Consider the following 15,325-nt stretch of genomic DNA (forward strand, 5'->3'; position numbering starts at 1 on the left):
ATCTTCCTTCTTCCCACATGCAGTGTACCCTTTCTCCAGATCAGATTGCTGATTGCAACGATTTGGACGCCTCTAGCCTCTGGCTCTTTTCACTGGGAGCTGGAGCAACATTAGCAAAGTCAATTTTTCCACACACTGACTAAATTCCATTTTCATCTCCGCTGCAAATCTGATATTGTCACTAACCACACAAGTAATGGTGGTGAAATGACCCTCCATTTTGCTGAAGTTGAAGCTTAAATCACTTCCGTCCCTAACACCCTGAACAACAAATCAAAGTTACCCGACTTTCACTGACCTCTGAAATTCTTCTTTCTGCATTCTCTGTAATCCCACAAAGCCTGATTTTATATTCTCTCCACCTACTGAAACACATCCACTGTTACAGCTAGTACTTGTCCCATCGATGTGACTAACTTTACCCTTCCCCTCTCTCTTTACCCGGATACCTCGCACTCAATAGGTTTGCGATCCTGATCATCAGCTTTTCACCAGTCACCTGATCCCACTACACCTCTAACCCCGTTTGGTTAAATCACGGGCTTCCATTACTTCATGGCACCGAAGTCAAGGCAGTTCACAAGTATCACGATTTTGCTGTTTGGCTGAATGCTCTCAGAGGAACAACTTCTCCATTGGCTACCTCCAGACGGGGATGCTGGTGTGGAGAACCAAGGAAAGCCTATCATTGTGTGGGATACGTCAAACATTTTTATGCAATATTCCCCCCCCCACCCTCCAGCCAACGTTTAAAGTTAAGCTGCAGCCGATCCCAACACCTCAGCTCTTTCAATTCAATTCAAGTTTAATTGTCATACAACCATACATGACTACAGCCAAATGAGACAATGTTAGGGTCAAGGTGCTAAAACACATTACCAACAGTCACACACAAGAACACATTCATGGGGTACAAGAGTCGTGATGCCTAGTCCTCGCACATACAAGTCAACAAGCCCCATGTAGAATGCCAGTAAAATACAGTGACACAATATGCGTGTATACAGTCTAGACCGCCCCCCCCAGCCCCCCAGTATCATCTGCCAACCTGCTCCGACACCCCTACACCCACCAGGCCACACTGTGGTTTTGAGGCCAGTGCTCGCATATACAGTGCCTATAAAAAGTATTCATGCCCAATGGAAGCTTTCACATTTTGTTTTACAATACCGAATCACATTGGGTTTACGTTGTCTTTTCCTGACACTGATCACCAGAAAGACTCTATTGTGTCAAAGTGACAACAGGTTTCTACACAGTGATCTAAATAAATTACAACTATAAAGCACAAAATAATTGATGGCATAAGTATTCACCTCCTTCAAGTCAGTATTTAGCAGATGCACCTTTGGCAGCAATTACAGCCTTGAGTCTGTGTGGATAGGTCTCTATCAGCTTTGCACATCTAGACACTGTAATTTTTCCCCCATTCTTCTTTACAAAACTGCTCAATCTCTAAACACAAAATACTCTGCAGATGCTGGGGTCAAAGCAACACTCACAACACACTGGAGGAACTCAGGTCGAGCGGCATCCGTGGAAACGATCAAAGTTTTGGGCGGGAACCTGACGAAGGGTTCCAGCCCGGAACGTTGACTGATCGTTTCCACGGATGCTGCCCGACCTGCTGAGTTCCTCCAGCGTGTTGTGAGTGTTGCTCAATCTCTGTCAGATTGCATGGGGATCGTGAGTCCTTTTCAGGTCCTGCCAAAAATTCTCAATTGGATTGAGGTATGGACTCTGACTTGGCCACTCCAGCCATTAACTTTGTTGTTTTTAAGCCATTCCTGTGTAGCTTTGGCTTTATGCTTGGGGGTCATTGTCTTGCTGGAAAACAAATCTTCTCAAGTCTCAGTTCTCTTGCAGACTGCATCAGGTTTTCCTTCATGATTTCCCTGTATTTTGCTGCATTCATTTTACCCTCTACCTTCACAAGCCTTCCAGGGCCTGCTGCAGTGAAGCATCCCCACAGCAGGATGCAGCCACTGCCATGGTTCATGGTAGGGATGGTGTGTTTTCGATGATGTGTGGTGTTTGGCATATGCCTAACATAGCGTTTAGTCTGATGGCCAAGAAGGCTCGATTTTGGTTTCATCAGATGATAGAACCTTCTTCTACTTGACTTCAGAGTCTCCCACATGCCTTCTGGCAAACTCTAGCCAAGATTTCATGTGAGTTTTTTGCAACAGTGGCTTTCTCTTTGCCACTCTCCCAGAAAGCTGTGACTGGTGAAGCACCTGGGCAACAGTTATTGTTTGTGCAGTCTCTCCCATCTCAGCCACTGAAGTTTGTAACTCCTCCAGAGTTGTCATAGGTCTCTTGGTGGCCTCCCTCACAAGTTCCCCTTCTTGTACGGTCACTCAGTTTTTAAGGACGACCTGCTCTAGGCAGATTTACAGCTGTGCAGTATTCTTGATGATTGACTTAACTATACTCCAAGGGGTATTCAGTGATGTGGAAATGTTCTTGTATCCAACTCCTGACCTGTACTTTTCAATAACCTTTTTACAGAGTTGCTTGGAGTGTTCTTGTGTCCTCATGGTGTAGATTTTGCCAAGATACTGACTCACCAGCAGTTGGATCTTCCAGATCCAGGTGTATTCTTACTACAGTTGGTCCTCCTTACCCGCGAGGGATTGGTTCCGGGACCCCTCGCGGATACCAAAAAACGCGGATGCTCAATTCCCTTATTCAACCTGTCTAAATACGGTGGACCTTAGGACCCAGCGGAACCCTGGACCTTATTTAACCTGTTTCAGTGCGGTGGACATTAGGACCCGGCAGCTGAGCTCTAAATCCGCAGGGTTTCTGTTCACGAAAATAATCACGATCACAATTGAAAAAAAAGTGGAAATAATAAAGCGATCGGAAGGAGGTGAAACACCATCGGTCATTGGAAACGCGTTAGGTTACAGTCGGTCAATGGTTGGAACAATTTTAAAGGGTAAAGTGAGAAAGGGCCTACCCGATTAAAGCTACAATTATTACTAAGCAACGCAGTGATTTAGTTATTGGGTCTTGGGTTTTTGGGGTTTTGATCCTTCACATCAACCCCGCAGAGATGGAGAGCACGCTCGGGAGTGGTCTGTCACTGGATCAAACTTGGGAACTTCTGTTTCCCAATCCGGCGCTGAAACATACGTTTCTTAAGTGTTTTATATGCATAGAAAGGTAAAATATATACTATATACCAAGACAAACGTTTGACTAACTGACATTAAATAATATCGGATGTACTGTACCTGCTCTGACTTACTTAGAAAGAGAACTTCCATTTTTTTTCGATCCCGATCCACGATAACCTACGCACATCCTCCCGTATACTTTAAATCATCTCTAGATCACTTATGATACCTAATACAATGTAAATGCTATGTAAAATAGTTGTTATACTGCATTGTTTAGGGAATAATGACAAGAAAAAAAGCCTGTACATGCTCGAACAACAAGTGCTGGAAGAGCACTTCTGGGTTTTCTCGATTTGCAGTTGGTTGAATTCGTGCATGCGGAACTCGCGAATAAGGATGGCCAACTGTACATTCAATTGAAGCACCTTGACTGCACACAGACGATCTTCATTTAACTAATTATGTGACTTCTAAAACCAGTTGGCCGCACCAGTGATGATTTTGTGTGTCATATTAAAGTGGGGGGGGGGAAATACTTATGCAATCAATGATTTTGTGTTTTATATTTGTAACTACAAACGTTTGTAATTTAGATCACTTTGTGGAGATCTGTTTTTATCTTGACACAAAAGTGTCTTTTTCTATTGACCAGCATCAAAAAAGCCAAATTAAGTCCACTGTGATTCAATATTGTAAAACAATAAAACATGAAAACTTCTATGGGGGGGTGAATACTTTTTATAGGCACTATAGAATATTAGTAAAAATATTGCAGCTGTTACTAAATAAACATGATCATCTACTTAGATAATTAAACTGAATGGGTAAAATAATTAAATATGAACACAAGGTTAGATAGGAATAATAGGTGTAGTGTCACATCTGGAGCATGTTCATATAGCGAGGACCACCAAGGTTACAATCAGCTTGTTACTGGTGGGATCTACATATCAAAGACCTGTGGTCAAAGAAGTTAGAGCTTCAGTGCATGTGAAGCGTCAGAAAGGGGAGGAAACATCAGTATATTTCAAACAAGGAGATAATAGTTCCAGTGTGGCCAGTGACAGAATATGAACATATGGGGACCTAGGATGCCGCAACGTGGAATTGAAGGGGGAAAAGAAACAGACCATTAGACTACAGTAGAGTGGAGGAATAAAAAGGAATTTATAGTTCAAACAAGAAATAGATATTGCTCTCTGCATGAAACATGGATAGTTAAAGATTGTGTTGATCACTCCCTGGAGGGTTAATGGCATCTTGTAATTGTGGAAGACCTTGAGATTATGGGATGGTAGCACTTAATCATGTAGCCAGAGAGTTCTGAGATAGAAACATAAAATACAGGAAATACACACCAGGACAGGGAGCGTCTGTGCAGCTGCTCATAATTGTCAATGCTTTCCATTTTGTCATAGAACTACAAATATGAGAGCTGGACCGGAATGAGAGGGGCTAAAAACAAATTGAAAAGCAAAGCCACAGACAGAATATTCTTTGGATTATCAGCTGATTCATGTGCACATTGGCATAGGGACAACAGATCACAGTGAACGTGCAGCTGAGGAAATGGTGAAAGCCAGTTGATTTTTTGAGGGGAGGGGTATTAATATTAATGCTGGGGCTAAAGAATGCTCCTCTGTTAAGACCAGTGAGCAAGCGAAATAGATTTGGGGCTTTAAATCAAGAACTTTGGGAAGGGCGAGAAATCTCATCAGGTAAAATGAAAATGATAAACAGCCCCTAATATATGATAGGCGTAGACAAACAAGAATCTATTTCATTGAACAAAAGGAATGAAAAAAGACAAACATTTTCATATTTCACTACAAACGAACCTTTACTAGTCGCACTTCCAGTTGCTATTTTTTGCTGAATGGAGTTCAGATCTTTCTGGATTGTCAAGAAGATCTTCTCCAAACAGTGAGCTCCTTTACACATCTTCCAGAATTTCTCTGCTTGTCCTGTAGATATACAGAAATTATTATTAGTTACAGAAATTACATACTTGTATAGTGTGTGCTGCTTGCCAGGTTCCCTGCTAAGCACTCTCATGCTAGGACACTTTATTTACGTCTCGGGTACAGGTACCAGACAGAAGGAAAGACACAAAAAGAAAATGGAGCATAATAGTCATCTGGTGAAGGACAAAGGTTTTTGTGCTCACATGTTGGACAGACCCGAGCTTTCTGGAAAGTTACCTTTGATGTTTAGAGAAAAGCCAGAGATTTTGATAGATTCAGGGGGCTGGGTCAGCTGGTTACAGAATGGTACCAGCAACTTGGATGTCAGTAGGTAAAGACAGGGCAGAATAAATTTGAAAGTTATGTTGAGTTTGAAATAGGCCAACAGGACAGAGGGGAATAAATATTGGAATGAATGATCTGTGTCAAATGGCCTCTTTCTCAGCAGTAAACAATCAAAATTAATTCAATGGAGAAGATGTGTCAGCCAGGGAGAGAGAGAATGAAGCCACCAATTTACAATTGAAAGAAAAATGAAACAAACTGTTTTACTAGCTTCACTCAGGAAAAGAAGTACTTCCTGGCTGATATTTAGCAACCTCAGAATTATAGGGAAGAATGCACATATCCCAAAGATAATGGAAACAGAATGCTGGCTTGTTATTGGTTAAACTTGGGAGAGAGACAGAGAGACAGAAACAAGGATTTCACTGTCACAATGTGTAACAAATTCCAGCTTTCCACGTCCTTAATTCCCCTTTGGAGTTTATACATTTCTATATTCCCTTCACTAAGTTTAACCCTTACATACTGTTCCGGTCAAATTTGACAACAGTAAAAACACCCTAAATGCCATTTTTTAAAGCCGAAATTTGATGACTTTTCCTAAAGTGACCCAAGATGCACAAAAATGAAAATATTTAAAAACCTTATACTTTTGTACTGGTGCTACAAATTTTTGTACATTGAGGCTGTTCTGGGTCAAATTTGACCCGTATCTACTGAAATGGATTTTTAGATCTCTGAAACATTAATTAAGGATTAATCACCCATTTATTAATGTCAGATAGGCTATTTATACATTCTAAATGGATCTGTGGTTCAAAATTTGGTGTAGACACTTGTTATGAGGGGATTCTCGGGCATCCAGACCATACTGTGAAGGTATAGAATATGAACTGTATTTAAGGGTTAAGCTGCGTCAGATTATCAATAATTAAGTGAACAGAAGCGATTGTGGCTTAAAGGAAGTTCAGTAAATAAAGCTGCTTGCATGTTGAAATAGTTGATAGTTGAACTGGTCTTGGAATATTATAACTAAACTAAAATAGAATATGATTAGTTATAAATATGATGAATAAAAAGTGAATACCACTTGACTCATATCAGCTTATGTTATTGAAAGGATGCCTGGTGATTTATTTTTAAGCAAACCCTTTATTCAGTGAAATTTGCAACAGGTTCAACACATTGAGCTACTGGGTATAAATCTAGTAGTAAAGCAACATAATAAAAATGTCTCAAAAATATCTGTCAACTTCCTACAGATTTCAGTATGACCAGACCCCAGCAACTGCTATTAAATTTACATATTGTAAATATTATTTTAGAAATAAATCCGTCAAATCAAAACAGCAGTAACAGCTCCTTGAGCAGTTACAGAATTAACAGGAGTGCAGCAACACGACTGGATTTCTTGTGTCTATACAGTAGTTTGTCTTTTATTACCTGATACTTCACAAGGTTCTCTGATTGCAGCTGAAGTCCCTTCTCTGCTGTCCTGGCCTTGGTGCTGCACGTCATCAATGTTCTGTTGGATTTCTTCCTGTAACAAAACAAAAGTCTATGCTTGGCCCTTGGGTGTTCCAGCTAACTTGGGAGTTTGGATCTGAAGCTCCCAGCTTCTCTACCACAGGAGATTTTCCTTAAGACACGTCTGCATTTGATAGACACCAATTGCAATGATAAGTACAGTAAACAATTTCAACATGGAGAGGTGGTAGAGAATGTCATTAAACTATTCTTCGATATGCTGTGAAGTCACTCTTTTCCTTAGGATTTCACAGTTTGGGACTATGCTCATCTTAGCTGAAAAGTAAATTTTGATCAACTGTGTGTACCACTTCAAAATGTGTTGATTCTCTTATGAGGTGCAAGTCTTAAATATAAAGAGAAAATGCTGGAATCATGCAGATGATTGGGCACAGCAGTTGGAAGAGAAACAGAGTTAATGTTTCAGACTGAAGGCTTACTGGGGGTTAGACAAATACTGGCTTGACTCAACTGTGAGTTACTTACACTCAGTCACTACTTTATTAAGAACATCTGTACATCTGCTTGTTTATGCAAACAAAATTAGCCAAATACATGGCAGCAATTCAATGCATAAAAGCATGCAGACATGGTCAAGAGGTTCAGCTGCTGTTCAGACCAAACATCAGAATAGGGAAGGAATGTGATCTAAGTGACTTTGATGGTGGAATGATTGTTGGTGCTAGACGGGACTGTTTGAGTATCTCAGAAACTGCTGATCTTCTGGGATTTTCACACACAACAGTCTCTAGAGTTTACAACAAAAAGAATACGAGTGGCAGTACTGTGGGTGAAAACGCTTTGTTAATGACAGAATGGCCAGACTGGTTCCAGCGACAGTAACTCAAATAATCATCCAAGACAACAGTGTTATGTGGAAGAGTATCTCAGAACGCTCACTGAACCTTGAAGCAGATGAGCTACAACAGCCCAGATTGAAAAGTGTACTTGCTAACATGGCACTGTGTGTTTACGCCACAGTGAACAGTGATAGCCAAGCCTGATCCTAACCTCGTCAAAATTTACACATCCACTACAAACAGTAATTTGCAATGGTTGAGTTTCTAGTTTCTATCAGAGGGTACCACGAACAATTGTATTGTTACTGTTCTCAATGCAGATGAAATCTGTTAACATGGAGTTGAAGCAAAGGATTCTTGCTCCAAGTCTTAGCAATGTAATATCTCATTTAGAGAACTAGCAAAGATGTCCTTTCCCTTAAGGCAAGTCATTTAGGTGCAATCTATTTGGCTTGAATTTCAGCAGTTTATGATTATACTTCACTAAGATCATTTATATAGGGGGGAAAAGCTCAGCACTGTATTTCATTACATGGTAATTTTAGCACAGCATTCAAGTCAAGACAGTTTAGAAAGGCACAAGAGAACTGGGTGACAAAATTGAGTTACCAAACTGCTGTTTAAGAAGAATGTTTATCATGGGAGGCATCTATAATGGAAATGTGCAGAACAAAAAAAAAATTTGCAAGTTTAATAAAAGAAAGCACAACTACAAATGTGTCAGGTTTTGGAGGGACACATATACTCATCCTTAATGTTTGTAGTCAGATGTGTGTACACATGTCCAAGTACTCAAAGTTATTCATGTATCTGATGGGGGACTGTTTGGGGAGGGGCTTGGTCTTGGTTTCCCCACCCTTGCACAGGAACCCTGCAGTTTAGGAGAGATATCAGAGAGTGACATGCAAGGAGGCAGAAGCAGTGGACACCAGTGATGGAACAGAGGTGAGGGGTTGGTGCATGAAGCTAGAACTAGTGGAACAGAGTTCAAAGGAGATTAAAGAGTAAAACAATCTTAAAATCAAAATGTTTAAGAATAAAAGCAAACAGCTAAAAATAACACTCAATAGAAATCATTCAACTATGTAAATAAAAACACAAGTTTCTTTGAACAATATTAAAGTGGCTAGATCCATTTGACTCAGCAACTGAAACTTCTGGTTAGCTGAAAGCTACCTTGCTATTACTTTGTTCCATTTAGTGAATAACGTGGAGACAAAGAAATCAAAAGAGCACTTACTGTTTTTTCCATATTCCATGGGTTATTCTTTTTACCACTGATCTTAACTATTTGGTAAGGTAAGTTTAGTCTTTTTAAAGCTGATAGAGAAAGGGGAGGTATTTAGTTGCTATTAGGCAGGAACTTGGGAGTGTAAATTGGGAACAGAAGTCCTGATGCAAGTGAAGAACAGGATGGCCTGAATGAGGGTAGGACCACCCAGGGGGAGATGTGTGCCTGGGGGTGGCGGAGGTACGGAAGGTCCTTAAATGAATACTTTACCTCAGTATCCAGCAAGAATAAGGAGTTTGGTGAATGTGTGGACAGCACAGAACAAGTTAATGTGCTGGCACATGTTGAGTTAAAAAAGAGGTGGTGTTGGAGCTTCTGAAGAACTTTAGGATAGATAAATCCCTGGGGCCGGATGGGATATACCCCAGGTTACCATGGGAAGTGAAGGAAGAGATTGCTGGGGCATTGACGGTTATCTTTTCATCCTCCATGGATGCAGGAGAGGTACTAGAGGCTAAGAGGATGACAAACGTTGTTCTGTTGTTCAAGTAAGGTAATAGGGATAATCAGGTTACCATAGACAAATTATTGATCTTGGTTGGGTTCTCTTGCACAGTAGAAGTTGGGGTTCTACCTTGAGTTGTACCTCAGCCACCTACAATCTGGCAACTTTGAGAAAATAAGGAGATGAGATTTTCTATTTACTTATTTAACTTGTTCAGACATACTTGATCTATGTTTGTACTTGTGTCAGTGCAGTTCCCATCGTTTGACTCGTTTTCCTCTGTAGAGAAAAACATCAGTTTACTTGTATGAAACTCTTAGACATTCAATAATATAACTTCACAAAACATGTCAACCATTTTCTTCCTCTTCATTGAGGTTGTGAAGATAGAACAAAATAAACTACAAATAAACCTCGAACAACAAATGTCAACAGAAACAAGTTTTTGTTTTAAAAGGCACATACTATACTCCAAGAGCAACATACTCATTAAGGCCAACTTCAAACATGCTGATTACGGGACATCAAAAATGCACAGAGAAACAAAAACAGGGAAAAAATCTTTGATAACTAAAGGCAGAGGACTAAATAAAACAATTTAGGAATTTTTTTAAAAAGCAAAGTGAAGAAATTTTGTAATGAAATGCAACAATATTGAAAGAAGTAACAGTATTTTACAGGAATGTTATTAAAAGGAAAATTAGAGACAAGGGCACAAAATATGAACAAGATGAACTCACAGAAAGGTTAAGAATTAGCAGAAACGCTGCATAAATTTTAATCAAACAAAACAGCAAGCAGGTATTACGCTACAGGATGGGCTTAAAAAGAATAGCAATTCTGTTTGAAGACAATGGGAGAAAATTAAAAAAAAACTATTAAGCTAAAAGGGAAAAACAACCTAGGCCAGAATGGTAAACCACGCACACACACAAATGCACCATCCCGATTGACATCTAGAACACTCTGGCCCAAAATTGCTCAAAGTGCAGGAGCAGCAGTGAGGATGACATTAAAAATCCTGAATCCATGCAGCAACAACACACTAACTGACAAGCAGCAAGAGCCACCTCACGATTTACCCCCCGCCAGCCCATCAGCAGCCGCCTGTCTCATATGTGGAAGGGTACGCCATTTTTATTTTGACCTCATTAGCCCCTTAGTACCCATAAAACTAGAGTGGAAGTCTATCATCCTTGAGCCCAAAGAACTGACCAAGATGTAATAACACCAGGGAATCAAACTGATAACTTATAATCTTTTACAGAAAAAAGGAAATGAAAAGATCCAGTGCAGGTTGAGTGGGTGGTGAGAAAGGCAAAAGCAATGTTAGCATTCTTTTTGAGAGGATTAGAATATAAAAACAAGGCTGTAATATTAGGGCTACAAAAAGGAGCTGGTGAGGCCTGATTTGAAGTGTTGTGAGCAGTTTTGGGCCCCTTATCTAAGAAGGGACATGCTTACATTGGAGAGGGTTCAAGGGTTCGAAGGAAGTTCACAAGAATGACTCTGGGTTTGAAAGGCATTTGAGGAGCGTTTGATGGCTCGGGGCCTGTACTCACTGGAATTCAGAAGATTGGGGGGGAGTTGGGGGATTCTCATTGAAACCTACCGAATGTTGAAAGGATTCGACAGAGTAGATTTGGAGAGGATGTCTCCCATGGTGGGGGGAGTCTATAGATCAGAGGACGCAGCCTCAGGAACAAAGGGACGTCCATTTAGAATGGAGATGAGGAGAAATTTCTTTAGCTAGAGAGTGGTGAATCCGTGAAATTTGTTGCCACGGGCGCCTGTGGAGGCCAAGTCATAGGGTATATTTAAGACAGAGGTTGGTTGATAGACTCTTGATTAGTCAGGGCATGATGGGATACGGGGAGAAGGCAGGAGACTGGGGATGAGAGGGAAATGGATCCGTCATGATGAAATGGCAGAGCAGACTCGATGGGCCAAGTGGCCTAATTCTGCTGCTACATCTTATGGAAAACAAGTGAACAACAGACCAGCCTGGTTAATGAAAGTGCCAGGAAATATACTAGAAACTTCACTAGAAAAAGTTACAGAAACATAATCCACATGGAATCCAAAAGGTTTAGTTATGATTAATTATTCTGATGGCTCTGTGTGCTACAATCAGTGTTGAAATGATCTTTCATCATTTGGGAAAAAGAAACTTTACCAATATTCATAGATGATATCAAACCAGGCCTACTGGCAGCAACAGGGAAGGAAGAACTTGGTAGAGATGACTTCAGGAAACTTGCAAATGCGGGTTGATAAGTGACAAACGCAGACAAGAAGTAACACAGTTTAATAGAAAAGAGGCAGAAATAACACATACCCTAGGAAATAAATAATGCAGGTGGGTTAAAAGCCTGTAAGGATAAAGGCTGGCAAATCATTAAGCAAGACTGCAAGTCAACAGAGGAATTGAAAAGTTAACACAGGCTTATACTCAACTAGCAGTAACGCTGAACAATGTTGGTCTGGCTGTACTTAGTACTTTGAACATAAAAACCATAGAAACTACAGCACAGAATGCCTAGCTTCCTCCCATAAAACAGGAAATAAAATCACGAGAAATTGCAAAAATAATTTACAAGAACTCAGCGATCGCAACAATCAGAAGCAAATGAACAGCTGCCAGCTGTATTTTGTGAAAACTGATTTAAAGATGACCTCATAGATGGGATAGAGTGAAGCAGAGACAATATTTATATGAGAGAAGTTAAAACTAGGAGCCATAAAATACAGAGTAGTTGCCATATAAAAATGTATAGAAATGAGAGGTTCAAAGAAAAGCTCCACGGCCACAGGAAACGTGGCAAATTTTATAAACACCTTCAAAAGGGAGACAAGGCTAGTACATCAGAGCTGAGATGAGGAAGATAGAATGAAAGGTTTGTTTGCACGGACTAGTTAGAGTAAATAGTCCTTATCTATATATTATATTAGCTTTGGATACTTCCTTCACCAATGATTAATTGCCAAAGCTCTGAAGACCACGTTTAGTCCTTTATTTGCATACATTTCAGCCCAGGCAGTGCAAAATTAAGTGATCATACCTACTATGAGAAGAGGATGAACCCACGAATTTTCAGTATAATCAAATGACTGAGAAGGAAACAAAAAAAATGTTGTTAATTTAAATACCAGAGGCAAGTGTATTGAATAATCTATTACTTTGAAACAAAACTTATTAGTTTATGACTAGAAGGCACAGATTTAAAATAGCTAGTAACAAAACTGAAGGAGTGAATTTATTTTACACAATGAACTACAATCTAGAGTACATTACCTGAAAAATGGAAGATCTAATTAATAGTGGCTTTCAAAAAAAAATCAGATATATACTGCAAGTAAATGGAAAATATTATTGATTCAGAGACAGTCGGGCAATGGGAATATAATGCATTTTTATTTGAAATGCTAAATTCAAATGCTAATATAGCACTCATATCTACAGTGATGAAATGCTTTGAGAGGTTGGTCATGACTAGACTGAACTCCTGCCTCAACAAGCACTTGGACCCACTGCAATAGGGTCAATGGCCTTAGACCACCTGGACAATGCAAACACCTACATCAGGATGCTGTTCGTCCACTAGAGCTCAGCATTTAACACCATCATTCCTACAATCCTGGTTGAGAAGCTACAGAATCTGGGCCTCTGTACCTCCCTCTGCAACTGGATCCTTGACTTCCTAACCAGAAAACCACAATCTGTCTGGATTGGTGATAATATCTTCTCCTCACTTAACAATCAACACTAGCACACCTCAGGATGTGTGCTTAGCCCACTGCTCTACTCTCCATATACACATGACTGTGTGGCTAGGCACAGCTCAAATACCATCTCTGAATTTGCAGACGATACAACCATTGTTGGTAGAATCTCAGATGGAGACGAGAGGGCGTACAGGAGTGAGATATGCTAACGAGCAGAATGGTTGCACAGCAACTACCTGGCACTCAATGTCAGTAAGACGAAAGAGCTGATTGTGGACTTCAGGAAGGGTAAGATGAAGGAACACATACCAATCCTCATAGAGGGATCAGAAGTGGAGAGAGTGAGCAGCTTCAAGTTCCTGGGTGTCAAGGTCTCTGAGGATCTAACCTGGTCCCAACATATGGACGCAGCTATAAAGAAGGCAAGACAGCGGCTATCCTTCATTAGGAGTTTGAAGAGATTTGGTATGTCAACAAATACACTCAAAAATGTCTATAGATGTACTGTGGAGAGCATTCTGACAGGCTGCATCACTGTCTGGTATGGGGGGCGGGGGGGGGGGGCGGAGGGCTACTGCACAGGACCAAAAGAAGCTACAGAGAGTTGTAAATCTAGTCAGCTCCATCTTGGGCACTAGCCTACAAAGTACCCAGGACATCTTCAAGGAGCAGTGTCTCAGAAATGTAGCATCCATTATTAAGGACCTCCAGCACTCAGGGCATGCCCGTTTCTCACTGTTACCATCAGGCTGGAGGAACAGAAGCCTGAAGGCACACACTCAGCGATTCAGGAACAGCTTCCTCCCCTCTGCCATCCGATTCCTAAATGGACATTGAACCCTTGGACACTACCTCACTTTTTTAATGTACAATTATTTCTGCTTTTTTGCACGATTTTAATCTATTCAATATACATATATTGTGAATCAACTTATTTATCATTATTATTATTATTTTTTCTTCTTCTATGTTATGTATTGCATTGAGCTGCTGCTACTAAGTTAACATATTTCTCGACACATGCCAGTGATAATAAACCTGATTCTAATCCTGAAATAGTTGCCTCTGTGCTCTGTTATCCTAGTATTCTAAATTCACTGAAGTAAATGTTACGATAGCCTTAGTTTTACGCGTTTAACATGACCAACATCACAAGCCATTTCATGAAAGCAACTTGGGTGAAACAAAAACTGGAAGTGCTGGAGACACTCAGCAGGTCAGGCAGAAAGGGACGGAGCTAACACTTCAGGTGAGCTACTCTGACACAAGAGTCACCGAGCTAGAATGTTAATTCTGTTGCCCACTGACTTCACTTGACCTGCTGGTGATTTCCAGCATTTCTTGCCTTTATTTCAGATTTCGAACATGAGTAGTTTCATGATTTTCAGAACCCAGGTCCATTGCAGTCAGACAGCTATCAGATGATAGGTCCGAGTCCAATGTGGTTCGCCTTCAGACAGTGAAGTTTATGAAGTGTGGGAAATCCAAACCAAAACATTTGTAAACACAAAGTACCACCAATCAGGACACATTTTGCATAAAAAGCAGGTGGAAACCAGGAATTCACTCCCACAGAAAGATATTCAAACTAAGACAACTGAATATTTCAAATGAGACTGATACTCCTGTTGAGAATGATGTTGAGGAAATGGAAAAGCAAGTATAGTAGATTTATAATGCCACACTCTCATGACTTCGGTGGTGCCCAACTAGCAGATGTTCCAGACTATTGAACATTACTTCTTTTAATACTCCAACACACTTTTAATTCACTTTTGAAGATGACACAATGAGATTTCCAACGAATCAGATGAGTTGAAAGACAGCACAATTAATGTGAATTTAAATAGTAACAGTTTCAGAATTTTAATTTAGTTTCAAATTAAATCTGGAAACAAAATAGCTGCTGGCAGTGAAAGTGGCCATGTATGGGTGTAGAATCCTGTTCAGGTAAATGGTCACTTAAACATCAATGTCTTTTTAAGGAAGAGGGATATCACATCTTTGAGTACCAACACCATTTCTCTTTCAGAAAGGTGGAACAGTGTCACATTAGCACCTGAGGTTTCAGGTGACAGAAGGCTGAATTATCCAAAGTTATAACTAGGGACAATGCAGTCTTCCATGGATTAAAGCATAAAGCAATATTCAATTTGTGG

General features: G+C 40.3%; 1 protein-coding gene across 2 annotated transcripts in view; it reads right to left on the bottom strand.

The window, feature by feature from the left end:
* The window catches only part of phf11 (PHD finger protein 11), a 48,394-nt gene that overhangs the window by 5,737 nt on the left and 27,332 nt on the right, over positions 1 to 15,325 (bottom strand). For both annotated transcript variants that reach the window (XM_072260769.1, XM_072260767.1), the window contains 4 exons: positions 12,503 to 12,551; positions 9,664 to 9,719; positions 6,821 to 6,917; positions 4,967 to 5,092 (listed from right to left, as the gene is read on the bottom strand). In XM_072260769.1, the coding sequence (XP_072116870.1) occupies positions 4,967 to 5,092; positions 6,821 to 6,917; positions 9,664 to 9,719; positions 12,503 to 12,551 (328 nt within the window). The remainder of the gene's footprint in view (positions 1 to 4,966; positions 5,093 to 6,820; positions 6,918 to 9,663; positions 9,720 to 12,502; positions 12,552 to 15,325) is intronic.

Source organism: Mobula birostris, chromosome 6, assembly GCF_030028105.1.
Source record: "Mobula birostris isolate sMobBir1 chromosome 6, sMobBir1.hap1, whole genome shotgun sequence".
Taxonomy (NCBI): domain Eukaryota; kingdom Metazoa; phylum Chordata; class Chondrichthyes; order Myliobatiformes; family Myliobatidae; genus Mobula; species Mobula birostris.